This window comes from Epinephelus moara, chromosome 5, assembly GCF_006386435.1.
Source record: "Epinephelus moara isolate mb chromosome 5, YSFRI_EMoa_1.0, whole genome shotgun sequence".
Classification (NCBI taxonomy): Eukaryota; Metazoa; Chordata; class Actinopteri; order Perciformes; family Serranidae; genus Epinephelus; species Epinephelus moara.
This window is the reverse complement of record NC_065510.1, coordinates 886,532-907,289: the sequence shown is the minus strand read 5'-3', so window position 1 is coordinate 907,289 and position 20,758 is coordinate 886,532. Positions and strand designations below refer to the sequence as shown.

The following is a 20,758-nucleotide window of genomic DNA, read 5'->3' as shown; positions in this document are numbered from 1 at the left end:
TTGTCACCCTGGTTTGCTCGTGAATAGCGCCGGGCTCCATTCAATTTCAATTCAGTTAATTCAGGAAGTGCTTTTTTCTTTGATATTAAAAAAATGGGAAAACTTAGAAAACAACAAGGCTTAGGAGCTTTTAAACTGAAGGGCAAATTTTCCTTGTTTACTTTAAAGGGGACATATTATGCTCATTCTCAGGTTCGTATTTGTATTTTGGGTTTCTACTAGAACATGTTTACTCACTTCAATGTTTAAGATATACTATGCAGGATTTTCCCAAAAAACAATGCATAGACTCACACAATAATCACATAGAAATCCCTCTCAATCATCACTTCTGGCTCAGTCAGTACATTAGCATGCACAGTTACAGCTCCACTAGGCCATTTAATTGCACTACTCTCCTTGTCCCAGTATACAAGCACAGGAGGGGATGACTCTGCTATGATAGGTGGAGATATGCCCCCTTCCAGCTTGTTAATATTGGTCCTTTTTCCAGTTGATCTATTACGTCACAGACCAAACAATCTCCCCTCTTCCTCCCATCCATGTATTTTCAAATATTTAACTCTTTCAGCTGACACAGCATGAACTGTGTCTCCTCATCCATCCAAAATATCACAGCTCTGGATGCAGATTTCGCCATGTTGTTACCGTCTTCTTCTTCTGTTATGCATTTAACGCTATTCGACTTCCAGGTCAAAGCCTGGGGCAGACACTGCGGAGCACGTGCGGAACGCCTCGGCCAGTTTGGGTCTGATTGACTGTATACATGCAGTTATTCAACTCCCAATTGCATTATCTGGGTGTGTTTGTGTGACTTTGAGAAATTCGTTTTAGTACGATTTCAGTCAGACTAACATGTTTACATGTATATTAAAAGTCCGGTTTTAGTCGGACTAACGCAATAAATTGATTTTCTCTACTGTCATGTAAACGCACTGAGTGAGTGGCGGTGTATTTGTCTGCACAGAATCTGCTTCTGCCTGGATTTTCCTATTTGCTTCTCATTGTCTGTGTCTGGGACATTTATGTGTGTACCCCACAGTACCTTAGGTGAGACAGGCTTTATAAAAACGCAGTGATCAGGTGCCAGACCATAAGCAGCAGGCATCCAAGAGATACAGCGCCAAAAAAAACATGAATATAGCGAGGCTTAATGCCAAACAGAGTTAGTCTGGGTTTGGCTTTTATTGTCATTTTCGCTGGCAAGTGTGTGGAAAAAATCTAACCAACAATCCTGCATAGTTTACCTTTAAAAAACCCGTCATACTGTCTGTGTGAGAACACCTGTATTCATCCTTTGTCTCTCTGAAATCGACGTCAGAAACCAAGATGACATGTTTGCCTGATGTTAGCTTGTACCTACATGTAGCAGTGTATGTACTGTAAATACCTGCAGTAGCGTGACTGGAGCAGATGACCATATAAAGAAATCTGTCACAAGCTGATGTCAGCTTGTCCCAAAAGTTGGAAAAAATGTTGAAAGCATTCAGAACGGTTTGAGGTCTGAGGTTTTTACTCACAGGGATTACTTCTTCAAACATTTACCTCATCATTTGGAACTTTTGGCCACGTTTAACATGAACATCCCCTTTTACACTGCCTCGTCGAGGTGGGAATTTCACGTCATAATGCTGCCTCACTGTTCTTTATAAAAGGTACAATCGCAGATTGGAGGGACAGAGTTGTCTCGCCTTAAGGCAGCATCAGAGGTAGTAACAGCGCCAAAATGAGGTATGTATAAAAGGGACAGCCAACAGGACAGGATCATGGGTGGCACTGGTGTGACGTTTTGCGACGTGTTATATGTGCAAACCGCTGCGGGAGATTTAAAAAGTAGCTGATAGCAGTTAGCAGCTAACTCAAAAATAAGAACAGCAGCTGAAAATGCCTCAAATTGGGAAAACGATGAGGTCCAGGAGCTCCTTACCCTCTGAGCAGAGGATTAGATCAGCCGCCATATAACAGGGATGGTAAATGATTGTTATTGCCATGTTAATACCAGTATTATTGTTTATAAAACACTTCTGATGCGTATGTTATATGTCACACTAGAGGCTGACGCCGTTGTGTTAAATGTCAGGCCTGTCTTGCCTCTTTTGCTTCTGCAATGCCAGCATGCTGTCTAAAATCACACACTCTGAAGCAGCATGATGCCGCCGCTGTTTAGTTCTGTGTAAAAATGCAAAGAAGGCATAAAGAAGGGACTTCGTAGCAGCCCTATAGTACGATCTCTGCACATATCGTAACATTACATATATGACAGAAAGTAAGGACAAGCATAATAGGTCCCCTTTCACAAAATTTTAAAGTCTGTGTTTTCAGCAACAGATGACAAATGTGACAGGGAACACACATGTGACTACAGGTGTGTCTTATGCCTAATATTCCACCAGCTACATGGGTGTAAGTGTGGGGCAAGAAAGAACCAATGAAATTTTGGGGTGGATCTGAATCATGGGGCGGATACACACATTTTTTTTTTCACTTTCATTTAGGGCTGTCCCGAATACTATTTTTTAACATTCAGACCTTCGGCAGAATTTATAACGAATATTCATTCACGGCGGGGGGGGGGACTCCGGGGTTTTTACGGACCTAACTGTATTGCGGAGTTTTGCACAGCGGCGACCGGATCTTTGCTCTCAAACCACAAAAAAATGTGATGGCACAACAGTCTCCTTCAGTACATTATTCTATGCTTTCTTTTGATTGGCTAGTCATCCTGTTTAATTTGTCTTCTGATTAAATCGGAACCGTTGAAACAAGTTGTAGGAAGCCTCTGCAAGTAATTGGTTAGAATATAGTGTCTATAGCCTTACTGTTGTGTACAGCCTTATAGACTGAGCTGAGTAGTGATGCGCAGGTCGACCCGTAACCCACAGGACTGCTGCGGGTCAGGCAGCAGTGATCGTCTGTTAAATCAGTCTGTAAATGATATTTTGACATTATTGGCTATTACTGTCATGGCATCCGAAGGTACTGATGCGTTGAGCAGGTGACAGTCCGCGGTCGTTTTCAAAACACACTTGTGTCACGCACTCCAAAAGAAACTTGTTGAAACTTTAAACAATAATTTATTGTACAAAACGGGGGAAACAAACGTTGACAAAAACGGTTCCATAATTCATATTAAATTCAAAAGATAACGAAAAAACAGCTACAAGTTAGAGGGAATAGTGATAAAGTGGTAAAACTTGGCATTGATCCACAGCCTCAGACGGATGCGCTCAAGCGTGCCGTGCGCACAAGCTCCGTTGGCATACTATATTTTCACATTTTTAACAACGCGATTTAAAAGTTTTGATTTTTATTGATAACCTACATTTACCAACAACAAAAAGACTACATTTAGCACCAAAAAATGTGTAAAAATATGTAAAAAACAAAAACAAAAAAACCCCCAAAAGTAAATAAAAAAAATGAATATCGAACACCAAATTTTCATAACGAATACCTACCCACAAAAACGAATATTCAAATATCCGAATATTTGGGTACAGCCCTACTTTCATTGACATTGCCAGGCAGGGTGGAGGTAAGTGCTCTTAGAGTGCCCTTCTAGTATTGACCTTGTATGTATTCGCCTCAAGTCTAATTTCAATTCAACAAAACACACCATAATATAAAAACTACTCAAAACAAAGACCCAAAACAAAAATTTGAGGGTCTATATTTAAGTGCTCTATAGCACTACTGAAATGATTCATTTAAAGTTGAACACACTGACCATGTTAACTAAATTTATCACCTTCCAAAGGTGTTTGTAAAATCTTATTCTTTAATATTTGGAAGGCTTCACTTGTTACATAATGAGGCCATAATGTTTAAATCCAGAAATCAGCCAATACACTTACAAAGCACCAGAAGGAAGATAATAAAAGATGGCCCACGTAACAAGCTGCCATCATTTAAGCTCTCACTTACAGATACATTAAATATCTCTTCACTTCTTCAAATCTAGTTCTTCGTTACAGACTGGCTCTTGTTTGTCATAGTTTTGGAAATCAATCGGTTATTTTACACAGCCACTTTGCTGAGATCTCAGAATAAACAGTGCTTCAATAAGCAGACTGGGTTGTAAACAAACTGAATTATGTTTACGTTTGATTTTATGTACTTAAAGATGTGAAACTGAACCGAGTGAGCTCCTATTTTCAACCTGAATTAACCGAATTGAGGGTGAATAAAATCCTGCAACCCTCCCTTCCCACCAACCCTTCCTTCCCCTTATTTCCCCTAACTTGCATCTCCTTATAACCCCAATCCCCACCCCACCCTCACCTCCACCTATAAACCCCACGACTCCCCAAGCCCTCACCCACTCCCAAACCCGCTCTGTATTCCTAACCTCTTTGGTGACTCTCTGGTGTCTTTGAAACAGGGTTCCTACACATCCTCTATTTCAAAAGTCAAAACTTGTTTCCACCGAAAAAATACATTTTTGGCTGGAGTCTGAATGGCTGTTCAACAAGGCGTGTGATTGTTAGCGATGTCGCTCTATAGCTTATGATTAGTCATCACAGCAACAAGTATCACAACACAGGAAATGACAGTAAGACTACAACTATTCAAGACGGGCTTCTGGGGAGGGAACAACGATTTTTACAAACTTTTCCAGGATTTTTGTGCAATTCCAAAACCACTTTTTAAATTTACATATCTCTCAAACTTCAAAGAGCCTTTCCAGCCGTGTGTAGGAACCCTGATTGAAGGTGTCGCTAAGCTAAAACAATGGGAACCTGCAAAGCGCTGTCCCCACCAGAACAAAAGATCAACAAGGCTGTTAGGACCAAATAAGTTTCGTTTTAAGGAATGGGTTCACTGACCTTCCCCTCTTCCCCGTATCTCCCCCTCACTCTCTCTAGGTGGAGGAAGCTCCGTGGCTGGGCATGTTGGCCATGCTGCCAACCATGCCAGCCGCGCCAGCCATACCTGAGGGCCCTCCCAGAGCCGGAGGACTGTGCTTGGTAGGTGAGGTCATGTCGGCTCCACGCCCCTGGCCTTGGCCCTGGGGGGCGTGGTGGGCGTGCTGCAGGGCGTGGCGCTCCAGCAAGGTGCGGTGGGTGAAGGCCCGGTGGCACACGTTGCACTGGAAGGTGCGCTCGGCACGGTGGGTGCGCATGTGCACATTGAGGGAGCTTTTCTGGGTGAAGCGCTTGCCGCACATGGAGCACTGGAAGGCCCTGACGCCAGTGTGCACCACCATGTGTTTGAGGAGGTAGTCGCGCAGGGAGAAGGAGCGCCAGCAGATGGAGCACTGATGAGGTTTCTGACCTGGAGAGACAGGTATGCACACACAGACATACAGTATACACAAAGACACACACAAGCAGCTGTGTCAGTACATCTGAGTCATTTTCTGTTACTCTTTTGTTAATATATAATGTAAATTACTTAAATTAGATCAATTATTATTGATGCTTCCAACAAACCTGTACCTGAAAACTTACTTAATCTGTTTTTTAGGTTCTTGTTTTATACGTGTGACGAGTTTTGTCTGATGTAATGTTTATCAATGGAACAAACTTATTCACATTTATTAACAATTTGACTATTCTATATCTGATTTTGTCCACATGTCATAAATTACAGCCATATTGCCAAAGAGCAGAGTAGAACGCAACTGATATATGTGCTTTTGAAATCCACAACTTTTAAATGATGCTGGCAATAATTACACAATTTTATTTTTATCTAAAATATAAACAAGTTGTCAGGAGTTTCCCCCCACTTTTTTAACAGTATTAAAGACCTACTCTAATAGAGCATTTTGATCATCACAGGACACTGAAAGTCTTCAGATACATTTGGTCAAAGGGTTAGCAGCTCTGTAAGACAAAGGAGGCACTCCTCAAAATAAAAAGTCAAATCAGAAAGTAAAAAAAGATAAAATGTTTCCTTATACGTTTTCCTGATTGTTTAGGAATATGTACTCAGAGGAGAGGATCCTCCATATTATCAATTATGACTGGCACAACAAGCTAAGCAGCATCCTGAGATGTGTGTGTCCACCTGTTCAGAGGCTACGGTTCAAAGTAGCTGACACATGATGTGAGAATCAAAGCTGCATTAAGAGGTTTTTTGGCCACTTGAGGGTGGAAAAACTGGCAGACACACAGTGCAGCAAAGGTGGAACTCTTTTCACCTCAGCAGCAGTTTATGGAGTTATGACTTGTGGGGAGGATAACTGATCAGTCGATGTAATCAGAGCTGATCAGATCAGGCTGATGGATGAGAGCAGCAGCTGCACAATGAACTTTTAAGTTTCACTTTCACTGCACCTGACGTTCTGCTGATGGTGCGAAGCAATGGTATACAGTATATATTCCAACACACTCCTGATGAACGGTCCAGCTTCAAAAATAGAAAATGGAAATCTGGCGGCAGTTTTAATGGTGGCACAAATAAATTAATGTATGGTTAACGGGAAAACCAGAAAATAAGAAATAACAAGGTGGAGGAGAAGGAGGCGTGTCTTACCGGAGTGGATGAACATGTGCTTGCTGTAGTTCTTCCTGGAACGTAAAGATTTGCCACAGTGCGTGCAGTCGAACGAGGTCTCAGATCCCTGGGAGGAAGGGGAGGGGCCTGCAGAGCAGGAGGAGGCAGAGGGAGGCGGAGCTGGGGTCATCGGTGCAGGAGGCGGGGCCTGCTGACTGGGCTCCGTCCCTGCCATGCTGTCGATCCCACCCATGGGCCCGCCCACATAGAACGGAGCCGGCTGCGACTGGCTCACTGGGTACTGGAAGAGAAGCTGAGGACAAAAGCAACGTTCACCATTAGCGCCAGGTGAAATCTGAACTGCATACATGTTCATTTAATTCCTGTTTTAATTTTTTCTTTATGATTTGCATGTTCTTCTTTGTGCTGTTCTGTTGTGCTGTTCTGTTCATTGTTACTTTTAATTCAGTATTCAAAACACTCAATAAAAAATTCTAATCTGCACATGCATTATGTTTTTATTCCATATCCACACTAATTCAGCCATAATTTTAATTCTGATTTAAAGACCAGTTTACATTTTTAAATATAGGTATGCACGCTGTCTGAGGATATTATCTGCAATAGGGCTGCAATGATTAGTCGACTTATCGATGACTAATCGACTATTAAAATAATCAGTGACTATTTTAGTAGTCGACTAGTCGGTTTGAGTCATAGTTTTTCATAGAAAAGTACTATAAAAGTACCCCAAAATACTGAATTCAAATAAACACAAGTTCAAATTATTGCAGCTTCTTACGTTCAGATATTGGCAGCTTTACACACTCTCCTGTGACAGTGAACTAAAACCCTTTGGCGTGAGTATGAAACAAGACATTAGATGACATAATTTTGGGGTTTAGGAGAGACAGACCAACATTTTTCAAAATTTTAACACATTTTTCGATAAAATGATTAGTCGACTAATCGAAGAAATAATCGACAGATTAGTCGACAATGAAAATAATCGTTAGTTGCAGCCCTAATCTGCAAATAATAATAATATTAATAGCTAGCGCCGTTGTGTTTGATAACATTGTTGAACGTAAACAGAAGTGATGCCCAACGTTGCTTAGCGTGCCTTCAGAAAATAATATACACTCAACAAATGAACGAATGAACGAATGAATGAATGAATGATTCTGTTACGTGTAACGTCCAATAGAGGGAGACATAACATTTAAAAAAAGCACCGAAAGGAGGCACCGTAATGTGCGTTTTGTTTCGGTCCAGTAGGTATCGGTTGTATAGCTACCGGTTCCATATAAGCACCGACTTTCGGTACCCAACCCTAAATATATATATAAAGAAATTATGTATGTACAGAGATATACATATATATATATATATATATATGTATTACAGACTAAGAGATATACATATATATATATATATATATATGTATTACAGACTAATTTTTTTCTTGTCAGCTTCTAAAGTGACCCTGACATCTAAATCAAAAACACAATTTCAAAAAGCAGTTTATAAATTTTTCTTTGACAAAAATGATTTCTGATTCACTTTGCCTGTATAATGCTTTGATTATTATTGTATAGAACAAGGGTGACAATTTAATGGCAGTTATTCCGTTTACACGTACTTTTATCACAGGGTCAAAACTTCAAATGCAAATCCTCCTTTGCATTTTCATTTTCAAAGTCAACACACCTGTCAATCAAACTGTGAAGGCAAAGGTCTGGGGAAAAGGAAAAAAAAGTCCATCACACTAAACTGAAGCCTTTGTTTGGTTTTCTGTGTTATCTTTGTTTCACTGCTCCGACTTGTGTGGGTTTTCTATTCATTTAACTGCTGCATTGCGCAAATTTCTGTTTTCTGTCAATCAACTCAGAATCGCAATAAACCACAAGAAATACAGTAGATGTCTTGGTCTTGGTTAAATTCTTTCATTCTTGTCTTACAGATGCTGTGAATGCCTCGAGTCCACACAGTAAACCAGTCACATAACAGATACATGCATTAAATGGAGAGATGTCAGAGTGAGGGGGCTTCCTTGGCCTTGGACAGGCGCCCCGAGCACTGCCTTGCTCAGGGGCCCATCAGCAGTGCCCAGGAGGCAAACTGGCATCCCTCCAGCTACCAGTCCACGCTCCATACTTGGTGCACACGGGACATGAGCCAATGACCCTCCAGTTCCCAAGCCTAGCGCCCATGGACTAAGCTACTGCCGCCCCCAAAAGGTTTAGAAATCCATGATGCCTGGAGATTTATTTTTGGTGCAAATGTTCGAATTGTTTGTAATGATTTAAACTGTTCTTTTTTAACTTCTGGAAGTTGTTTTAGTTTTACTGTGTCCAAAGAGGAAGTCTGGGAAATCATCTTTATAGATAGATTCAAAAGTGTCCTTGATATTATTCCCAATTAATGCATTTGAATCCTTAACTAACTTACACAGTTTATTTGCTATGAAATAAAATGCTTTAGTTGATTTAAATCTATAAATATTTTTAAAGTAGCAATTCATTATCTTGTTTAAATTCAGCAATTTCCCTTCCAACTCTTGTCGCGATTTTTTAAGACATTTTTCTTAGATTTTTAAGTCAAATTCTTTGCTGAGAAAGAAGTTTAATGCCTCTCAAATTGAATCAGCAGCTGGTTAGTTCTTTCATCACACTGTATTAATTAAGTGATCTTTTCTCTAATTAATGTATCTTATGAACTCTGCACCTTCAAGATGTGCTATATGCATTCTCCACATTTGATCTAGGGGCTGAAACTATCGGTAAGTTTCGCTGCCGATTAATTTCCGGTCTATAAAATGTTAGAAAATTACGAAAAATGTTGATTCATCTTCCACGAAGCCCACGATGACCTCCTCAAATGTCTTTGTTTTGTCCACAACCCAAAGATATTCAGTTTACTGTCAGAGAGGAGTAAAGAAACCAGAAAATATTCACATTCAAGAAGCTGGAATCAGAGATTTTAGACGTTTCTTTTCTTTTAAAAACAACACTCAAACGGAATCATCGATTATCACATAAGTTGGCGATTCATTTCATAGTTGACAATAAATTGATTGGTAGTTGCAGTACTAGTTTTATCATTCTCACTTTAAACATTTCTGAGCCCTGTTGAGTGTACTTTAAATTAGATTCACAACTAACCTTTAAGTTTCAGCACTATCAGCAATGCAAACATTTTTGGTGTCTGTTAATGTCAAGCGTGTTTGTTTTCCAACTGTGACACATACACTGTAACTATGACTGTGCCTATCATTCTGACAACCTTTAAAAGATCCAGCGTGTAGGATTTAGGGGATATGTCGTCAGAAATGAAATGTGTATAATCACATGAAAATATTTAACACTATCTTTTTGTCACCTTAGAATTAGACTTTTATATCTACATAGGGAGCAGGTCCTCATTTATGGAGATCGCCATGTTGCACCACCAAGTTTCTACAGTAGCCCAGAACGGACAAACCAAACACTGGCTCTAGACAGGGCCATTTATGCTGTTAGTCTGCAGCCCCTACTTGACTTGAAACTGCTTTATTCAGTGTTTTTACAAGTTGAAATCACAGGTCACATTTGTTTTAGAGAGGAGGAGACCTCTGCAGATAATTCAGCACCCAGTAAAAACCTCCTGAACGTCTAGATAAGAGAAACTGGTGCGCTCACACTAGCAGGTGCTGGGCTAACGGCCCATCGCTAACATACTGAACACTGTCAGAGAAACACTGGTGTTTAATGTGAAACTGCTTTATTAAGTATTTTCACAGGTTTAAATCCCGAGGTCCGTTTGTTTTAAAGAGAAAGAGATGTCTTTGGATTCTTCAGCTCCCAGTAAAAACCTCCTGAACAATGAACGCTGAAGAAATTCTAACTGGGAGAAGTAGCTTGTTGCAATTAGCAATCCTCACCACTAGATGCCACTAAATCCCCCTAACTCTCACACACTGCTCCTTTAACTCTAGAGCCAGTTTGTGCTAACAGTTTTGTGATTACAGTAGATATTAAATGTAATCATGGCGTATGAGTCACGGAGCACACTGACCTGGTTGTTGATGGACTGTGTGGTTGGAGGCGGAGTCATAGGCTTGTTGACCCTTCCTCTGGGGTTGAAAGCCATGGTCTGGGGGGACTCACTCTGGGGCCAGAAACTCTCCGAAAACACCCCCTGCTCATCGTAGAAATCCTGAAAGACACACACAGACAGACTTAAAGATCCTGACACACACATCTCAGTCGACAAATCTGGCAACACTAGTTTCGATGGTATTTAGGTTTTGGCTCCAGTTCAAGAATTTCTGGGGAAAAAAAAAAAAGAAAAAAAGAGACTATCCTCATGTTTAATTAATGTTTTTACATGACACGTCTTTTGTTAAGACTCCGGTTCAGTTCTTCCAATGCCATACATTCATCTATAATCAGGACGCTGAACGCTTACCTGATCCATAGGTGCAGTTCCTGCCTGTCTCCGTGCTTCTTTGGTGAATGAGGTGTGCTTAAATATGCAAAAGCCCTATGTACACATTATTATTACTCTACTGTCTCTTCTCACGTACAAATATTTATAGACCACATCCCCCATTATTTGCATTTACTACCTTTTTTTTTTTTTAAACCCAATCCTATGCACGCATGCAGACGTTGGAAAGATCAACTCGCACGGTGCGGTCTGACCAGTCGAACTACATTGCTGTCAAAACAGCAGTGTGATCAAAAGTGCAGTGTGATGTATGGATGGGGAGATGATCTGAGAAGAATTACCGGTATGGGTGGAGCTCATCTAACGTAAAAGACCAGGAAATTCCAATGAATTGAACTTTTGTTCATTAGTCATAAAGGCTGATGGAGTTTAATCAGCCACATAGAGGAAGGGAAAATTGATTAAAATCTCATATATGGTAAATATATTTCGATAAAGCAACAGCGGAATGCATCATAATTTAGTATATTTTAGCCACTCACAAAATTAACTGGAGTCAAATGTCTCTTTTTTTGTTAACAGACGAAATACCTACATACCAAATACCTACATACCAACATACAATGCTGTAAATCAAATATTGTTTTAGAGCACTTCTGCATATGAATTTGCAACATTTCCACCTTGCAGTTACATGTGACGTGGAGAGGCTATGCAGATGATTACATTTGATTACGGACCTTTGTATTTGGACTTGGCGATAAGCTTCTCTTCTGATCTCAATTTTGCAACATGCAAGCTGCAATTTGCAACATGAGACAATTTCCCCTTTCTCTTCTTTCTCTTCTCACCACCCAATAAACACCATACTTGCAACCCACGCATGAGCAGAACAGAGCCGTGCACCATTCGCTAAGTAATCTGCAAATTACAGCGGTATTCTCGTATGAACTCCGCACAGTGACCACATTTACATGCACAACATATTCCGATGTTTGGCCTTATTCTGAAAAATAAAGCATTCCTTCTAAGCTGTTCACATGTCTAATGAAAATTAATATTGCACATTTACATGCAACTGAGCATAATCTGATTAACGTGTCCTAACATGTCATTAATCACATCAAACTATGGAGAAGTGGAACTGCCACTTTGCGTCTTTGCATCAAAATAGGATTTTTCCAGAGTTTTCCACCAGGGGCGGGCTTGTTGGACTGTGTGAACACAGCCTCCCTCTTTCACTACTTCAACCACCTTCTTGAAAGGTCGGCCTTACAATATCTGCTTATATCCAAACACCCGTTTATGTCTAAGTCTTTCATAATGTGAAAGTGAATGAAATGGAGAGACAGACCGACATTTTTGAAATGAAATGAAAGTGTTACTCCATCCGGCCAGAAATGGGGGCTTTTCTTTTGGGCGTGCGTCTCTACCTCACAGCTTTGCAAACTGTTGGCTAGTTAGTTTGTTTAGAATGCATCCATGACAACGCACAGAGCTGACGTAAACAGGCAAGAGGCTGTGTGACGTAAACTGGGGTAAAAATCAGACGCATGATCCGAATGCACTGTATATATGTCCAAAGAATTCTCCTAAAACCTCAATAATACCGGCATATCCCACATGTCTTCACTGGAAAAATGCTTTATTTGGGAAAAAAGGCCTAATTCGGAATACTGAAACGGAATATGCTGTTTACATGACGCTTAACAAATTCTGAATATGACAATATTCGGATTAAGAGTGGAATATTATAAGTGTGCATGTAAATGTAGTCAGTGTCATGACAATTGGGTTTGAACATTGTCTGTAGTTGCCAGTTAACACGTGTAGCGCCCAACCGCAGATTGCTAATGTCAGACGTGTTTTCACCGACTGGAAATTCTCTGTTTGGTTTAGGCGGAGGGTTGTTGCCTGGGCAAAGTGCGCAGGACGCAGGAAATGACGCAAAAAGCACAGTGTGAGCAGTGTTTTGTTCACAAAGCCAGTTCATAATTTGGTCCTTGAATTTGTCATCTCTCCAGTGAGAAACTTTTGTTGGCATCTTCGTGTAAATGACCCTCCTTCTTCTTCTTCTTCACCCTTGGGTGTTTGTTTTCTTCCAGCTTCAAGTCAGTCACATGATAAAAACGTCATCAACACACCCATCAGCTAGCTCAAATTCCCCAAACAATGACCTGCTCTAATTACTCATTAGGTCAGTCGGACATTACATGCAATTTGCACTAGGGGGCTGGCAAGGTAAAGTACATTTAAGTCCAGCCCAACTGATTTGAGCATTTGCATTCTCAAGGGAGCATATCCTCTAAGGGGCTGCCAGAGACAGGCAACAGCATCTGTGGGCTACTTTGGTGGCAGCCGTGCTAACTAAGCTAACATTACTTTGACTGAAAAAAGGCAATCAGAATCAGCAGAGATGCTTGCTAGCGCTACTTTCATCCCGCCTTCCACTGTCAGTCTGCTCTCATGATGCACGTCATAATGGACCCTTGAGAACTCCCAAAGCCATGCAGCTATACGGTTTCTACTCATAGACTGAATAGTAAAGATGGAACACATGACAGCTCCCCAAACGTTAAGACAAAACATCTTGATCGCCTCCTAGTGGCTGGCTGCAGTATAGGTCATAAACTCCGCCCCCTCCACGTTAACAGATGGGACACAGGCCAGACTAAAGGACAACTCACAGTTTCCGTGTCTGCGAGGCAGTCCATTTTGTCATCATCCACCCATGTCCGCGTGGGTCTGCATGGACCCTATGCGGACGTCTGTGTGCAGCCCATTTTTTGTGACCACTGCTCATAAAAAAGGAGCCGTCTGCTGTGTTCAGGATGTCTGCTACAACTGGGCACAGCAAGGCATAGCAAGCGCACTGACAACGCACGCTCCAATCTCGTCTTCCATCCTCCAATTCAGTCCAAAACGTGAAGTTAGTTTTATGTCGGATATTTGACAGCCATTCACTCCAGACCCAGCAGCACCGTATAGTTTTATTTTCACCAGATGTCGGCAGTAAGAGGACGGTAAGTTCACCTCCCCGCCCTCCCGTTTACGGACGGGGGCCCATAGGGACCCTCAAATGCATTATGAAAAGAACATCTTCTAGGTGACCACAGTTGTCCGCAGACATTCAATGTGGAAACTAGTCAGAGCCTTAAGAGATCAAAGTACACATCGAATGTCATTTTAGGTAGTTTTTATCACACTAATAAATGTTAAAGTGATAATTTTTCTGATAAGTTTGGTTTTAACTAGTTATTTGATGTTACAGAAAGGGGGGTCTGGCATCTTGATTGACAGCTGTTTGTGTCAATGCCATCAGTGGCACTGCTAGCGATTGGTTGAATGGGTGCATGGGCAGGAACTCAACACTGTGGAGATCGCCACTGTGCAGACTCTGGCTCTAAACGACATCACCAGCAGAAGATGGTAGCGGCCGTATCCAGGATATTTTGGCATCATTTTTGTACAGTGGGAGTAAGTGGAGACGGGTTGTCCATCTTTATACACAGTCTACGGTTCCACTCATTTTTCCTCACTGAGGAAGAGGCTCATATGTAGATTCTTAACAGACAGCTTGAGATAGCAGAAGGGGTGGAGTTACCTTTCAACATGTTTTTATCTTAAAAATGTGATCCAACTGCCATTTACATCTAGCTGAGATCCAATCACAGAGTGAGCCACACCACTATTTGATCTCATCACATCTCGACTGCAGTGCATCCTGCATGTAATCGCACCTTACACACACATGCATGTCCTTTACCAGATGAGATAGCCGAGACAGAGATAGGTGATGGGGTTAAACACATGTAGAAGAGACGACTATCTTACAATGAATAATGAAGGCATGGTTTGACAAATATCAACTAACACATGATATATTTTATCATATAAAACATACCTCTACAGACACTTCTGTCATAAATTCAAAACATTTTCTAGAATAAAACAATTTCTGTTTACTTAGAGTCACATTAAAGATATTCACTGAAGCGTTGTGCGTAAAAACCCCTGAAATTTAGAAAATCAAATTATGAAGTGGAAAGATAGAATAAATATATAAAGGCACAATATTAATAGTAAAATAATCAATGTGCCACAACTGGTGGCATGGTTTTATTTTTCTGTTACACTTCTAGCAGTGAAGAGCAAATGTAATGCTCTACAATAAATTGGTTTTTAAATAGTCTGTGCTGAGATATGCAAGTAAGAAGCTGCTTGTCACCGTGTCATACGAACTGAAGAGCAGAACTGGAAAACTGTTCACAGACGAAAGATTAGATTATTTCAAGCAGTGCTTGGTAAATTAATGATCACATGCTTTGCTTTGCATGAAAGACACAACGCCTTAACCTCCTAAATTGAGTGGATTATTCCATTTCCGATCTTGACTTACTCTGCAGCACTTTTGAGAAAACTGACAGGCAAAGCTGAATCCTTTTGACTGTGTGGCAGATGTTCCTTGTGTAGTCTGCAGGGTACAGCAGGCTGCGGCATAAATCCGCTCCACCATACCCCCCCCCACCCCCACCCCCCCCCCCCACTTATTTCAGGACTTGTGACAGAAATGCTGAGAATAAATTTGACACAAAGACGTATTTCTAAAAGTTTCCTCAGATGCAAAATGTTTTTTTTTTTCTCCCAGTATTAGATTAAAATCAATCAAACACTTAAAATCTGCATTATGTTTTATGCTCTGAGTGCTGTCCTAATGCACACAGTGATTAATTATTTATTTAAACGTTCAATAAAAGTGAGCCTTACGTCTCTATTGTTTTACATTTTATCATTTTTGCTTTTATCAGTTGGTCGTCTTTGTTGACTCCCACAGCTGCAGCTCACCTCTGTGTCAAACCCACCTGTCCAAAGCCTGCCATGGATTCCTGGGAGCCCTCTTGTTCTCCATCTCGTCTCCCGTCCTCCAAGGCATAGACGGTCCCATCTGGGTCCTGGACCCCTTCATCTTTCACCACCACTCCTTCTCCTCCCAGCACCTACAGAAAAAAAGATCCATTTCAATTTAGACTAGCAGAGAAATTATGTTTACAACAGTGGCAGGAGCTAAAAGGCAGCAGATAGTCCATGAGAACAACGATAAATTGACCCGGCTACAGCCTCTTAAAGCAGGTACTAATAAGTTTAACGACCTACAGTAAATATGCAGAAGTCCATAGAACATCAACAAGGCAATTACTGCTTAAGTTAAGACGAGAGCTTCTCTTCAATTGTGCAAAGTGCAGAAACATCTCAGCGATATACGCCAATGCAGTGTGAGAAGAGGGAAAAGCAGAAAAAGAAAGAAAAGCAAACCGTTGCAGCTCTGCATGCCTGAAAGCTGTAACCATGGCAACCCTTCCCCTTATCCCCCTACCTGGAGTCTTAGCGGCTGCCTCTGCTTGCGGCTGTGGCTCGCCCCCCTGTCTCTGTCTCCGTCTCTTCCCCGCTCTCTCCCGTCCAAGTCCTCCTCCTCGCTGTATCGGTCCATCCCCACCAGGTCATCAGAGAGGTCAGTTGTGTTGCCGCGGAGGCTGTCCCTGCCGATGCTGTCCACACTGCCCACACCGGAGCTGCAGCCCGCTGAGAGGTTCCCTGTGCTACTAGTGCTGGCTCCGTTGGCCGTCTGCGCCAACAGGTCTCGGAGCTTGTACCTGACATCCTGAGTACAGCTGGGGCTCTGCTTCATGAGGATTGTGCCGGCCCCGGAGCCCAGTCCGTCGCCGCCGCACATGGAGCCAGGGCCCATGTCACCCAGTGCCATCAGACTCACTGTGTTAGCTTGCTCCATAGGGCCTTGGCCGCTCTCGCTGACACTAACGTTGGCACCCCCCAATCCCCCTCCCATGTTATTCGCCCCACATTCCGCCATGAAGTTGGAGAAGTTTGCGTAGCCTCCACCCCCACCTGCACCAACTGAACAGCTTCCACTGCCACCACTCTCTCTCCCTTTCCCCCCGCCACGTTCTTCTTGTTTAGGGAGAACTCCTCCGAGCAACCCTCCTCCTGCTGCTGCCGCCGCCGCCGCTGCTGCAGCTGCACTCGCCGCCCCTGCAGCTGCCTTCCTCTGAGAGATGATCTGGGTGCACTCGTCAATGACCGTCTTGATCTGCAAGATGCTGGCAGCAGTGAGGATGCAGAGGGCCTGTGACTGCAACACCACCAGCGAGCCACTGTACATGAAATCCACAAGCTGCTTCACGGTTTCGGCGGGCACCAGCGGCGGCACAGAGATTTCAGAGTGACCCAGCAGCAGCTTGTCCTGGAAGAAGGGGCTGCCAGCTGCCAGGACGCAGGCGTGGGCACGTAGTGAAGCGTCATGTATCCGCACTGTCACATCACAGAAGAGGCCCTCACGCCGCTGCGTGCGCAGGGCTTCCAGCACTGACTGGCTGGAGTTATGAAGGTGGATGTAGTGCACGGTCTCTGTGCCGGACGCCATGTTGGGAGGTGGCGAGTCGCTGGGGACAGGGTGGGAGTGGGGATGGGGGTGGGGGAGGGGGGGGAGGTGTCTGGGGTTTTGCGTCAGCTTGAGGGATAAGGAGGACAGGGAGGGAAACGGGTACAGTGCATGGGCCACGGTGGGTCCGCGTCCCCTCAAACAGTCATGAGTCTGATGAAAGCTTGCTGCTCTGCTGTGGTTCAAGTGTGTGAGGAGCTGCCTTTGTTGTCCTGAGAGGGTCAAGGGGTTGTTTCCACCAGCTTCACTGTCTCTTTTCAAACCCTGTTACAATGAGTCACAAAGAGAGTGATTAAACACTAAGCTGTTGTATTAAAAGCTGAAATGATTAATCAATCAACATGAAAAAGTGATCCCCAATATGATGATAGAGGATTAATCATATGTGTCATTTAAGTGGCAAACATTCCCCAACTCATGCTTCTAAAATATAAAGATTTGCTGCTTGTCTTTGCTTTTAAAGACTCTAAATTAAACAGTTAGGGATGTTGGACTGCTGGTCAGACCACCTGGGAAATTGTGATGGACATTTTCCACCATTTTGAATGCTGTAGAATTAATCTAATAAATAATCAGCATATTATTCGACTACTAGTTGCATACATTTTGTGCACTGTTAGGAAGCATTTTCTAGTCAAGTCATGCAGCTGTGGCTGAAGGTGACAGAGGTGACAGCTAAAAAGCTGCTAATGGACCGTCAATTATGTCGCGTGCATCGTCTGGAACACCTGTTTTGGACAAATGACAGCACGTGCCGTGCGCGAGTTCAATAGCTCCTCGGGTCAGTTTATTTGGCTGTTCCTGCTCAGCGGGTGGCCGGTACCGCAACACCAAAAGATAATTTCGACTGTTAGTTGTGCTAAACAGACGCACGGGGAGTGAGGCAGTAGAAGCCGAACAATTTAAACACCGGCTTAATTAAATTAAATGTTTCTTCCAGTTCCAGTAAACAGGTTACTGACCAGCCGACGTCAGCTCCAGCAACAAGCGACCAGGTTAACGGTGACAAGCTAACGTTAGCTAGCGTTAGCTGTTGACATTAGCCGCTCGGCTCCCGCACGGAAATCTGCACGAAATGTACACATATCTTCATGCAAACTGGGCACGCCACCGACTAACACACAAAGGCGAATTGTTAGATATGAAATGGAAACTGGCAACGTGCCTAGCATAACATAAAAGCAGCTATCGGAGCTCGCCCCCACGCTCCAATACAATGCTAACCTAGCTCGATTACTAGCTAGCTAGCGCCAATTGCACAAAACACAACTAGTTAAGTTAGCATGCCAGCTAACGGGCAACCACCCTTTTTTCTGTATAGAGCGTGTCCACGCAACACTCGGGTACTTGACCCGTGTCATTGCATGTAGTTTAATCGTGACTACATACCTGCGATGTGCAGTGACAGCTCGGCGCTTTTTAGTTTCAGGCAGATGGATGCAGCAGGAAGCCCTCAGTATAACGCACCCAACCTGGTGAGAGCTGGAAACAAACACACATGCACACAAACACACAATCACAGACTCACACATACATGCAGAGATAGGCACAAAAAAGGGATGTGGAGTTTTTTTTCTCCTGCTTAGCGCCAACTAAAGCATCCACAACTGTTAATGTACATGCAGTGCTTCTTTCACATTAATACAAACGGGCTCACAGTCACACCCTTTAAAAAGTAGGACAAATGCCTGCACACAAACCCACATTAACACACACGCAACAGAGCCATCAGACATGAAATCACACAAATGCATGCAAACACACCTGTACACACCCACACACACTGCAGGGAACATATTGAAACGAAAGGAAAATGCAAACACACACATTTGAACTTCATAGTAGGCTGATGGCATCAACACAAAGGAGGGGATGGATACAGTATATTAAATGCATTGTGCTGGATGAGCACAAGAGCAACAATATGATAAAGACAGCAATTCATACTAAACCACAATGAAACTATTGTTAACAGATTCATAGGTGGGCAGATGTTGGCAGGTGTTCAAATGTTCAGCTTGCACACGGGGTGTATGAATGTGTGTTTAAGGGCTAAAGGAGCATTTGTACAGTGAGCTGTCCTCTCTGTGTTGTAGCCTTGGTCCGGGTGGATGACGGTGGCAGCAGGTCTGATGATTTCTGCACAGCAAGATTCCAGGATCAGCTTGTACTTTCAAGGACAGAGAGCTGAAGTGAGTACAATGCAAGAATGTTTGAGGCATACGGTAAATGATGAGTAAACTAGTAGGAGTCAGTCAGTTACAGCCCCTTCGCCAGATGAGTTGAAGTCACACACATACAGTGTCTAAATAGATGTGTAGTAATTGTTTTGACATTGTCGGACATTTAAAGACTAAGCGATCAATTTATTAATCATAAAAAATGTCCAGAAATTATAACGCATCATCTGATGACGAGACAGAAAAACAACTGGATGCAAATTCTGCTTTTGCTACTAGAACTTTTTTTAAACACTTCTTTTGTCGCTGGGTTGTCTTCAAGGTTATTTGTAGCTCAAAACAAACTGGCTGCATGTTTCCTGATTTGCACCCATGATATTACCTTCAGTGTCATAGAGTGTAGGATTTAGGGGGCATCTATTGGAAGAAATGTTTAGTCACCTGAAACTAAGAATTGTTGTGTTTTTGTTACCTTTGAAGAAAAATTCCTGAGGGGAAATTCAGTTTTTCACTCTGTTGTCATATACACACAGACCCGAAATACACACACATGCACAAAAAGGACCTATACATCCATTAAATGGAGAGATGGCAGAGCAAGGGGCCCACGGACAGGCACCCTTCCTATTTGAGTATGGAGCAAGTCTTCTTCCAGGGAGTCTGCCATGTTTCTACAGTAACTCAGAATGGACAAACCAAATACTGACTCTAGATCAGACAATTCACATTTTCGTGTCAGCCACTCTAGTTCTCATATTTGCTTTGCACACAGGAGAAGTTCTAAGTTCTGCGATGTCACTGCTAGATGCCACTAAATCCTGCACACTTGACCTTTAACCAACAGTTACAAGGATCGTGTTAAACTGCTAGGTTAATACTGTTTCATTAAAACGGTCGCACCCATTCATGGAAAAGAACCCTTCAAGGTGTCCTTTAAAAAAAAAACTTCTTTTTTAAGATGTGTTGTGGAATTCCATCAGAAAGAGCTGGAAATTGGCTGTATTGACAGGGTTGGAAATTAGCACTAGCCACCAGCCAGATGCAGTTAAAATATGCAACTGGCTGCTAGATTTGCTTTGCTCACAGCCAAAAAAGAATGGTAATCTGTTAAGCGGTTAGTAGATTTTGGAATCCACCAGCTACAGTGGCAGCTGGACAAAACAAGTCAATTTCCAACCGTGTGTATCACCTATCTTAATAAGTCCTCTACATTAAAACAAATGTAGCTGTCAGAGCTGTAGCATGTATT

At 42.5% G+C, this 20,758-nt stretch overlaps 1 protein-coding gene across 1 annotated transcript; it reads right to left on the bottom strand.

The window, feature by feature from the left end:
- Nucleotides 1-4,316: 4,316 nt before the first annotated feature.
- On the bottom strand, nt 4,317-18,931 carry zbtb45 (zinc finger and BTB domain containing 45). The gene is made up of 6 exons (XM_050044625.1): nt 18,719-18,931; nt 16,247-17,593; nt 15,735-15,869; nt 10,498-10,638; nt 6,481-6,754; nt 4,317-5,274 (listed from the first exon to the last, which is right to left on the bottom strand). The coding sequence occupies exons 2-6, from the start codon at nt 17,309-17,311 to the stop codon at nt 4,862-4,864; spliced, it is 2,028 nt and encodes a 675-aa protein (XP_049900582.1). The 5' UTR covers nt 17,312-17,593; nt 18,719-18,931; the 3' UTR covers nt 4,317-4,861.
- Nucleotides 18,932-20,758: the final 1,827 nt, after the last annotated feature.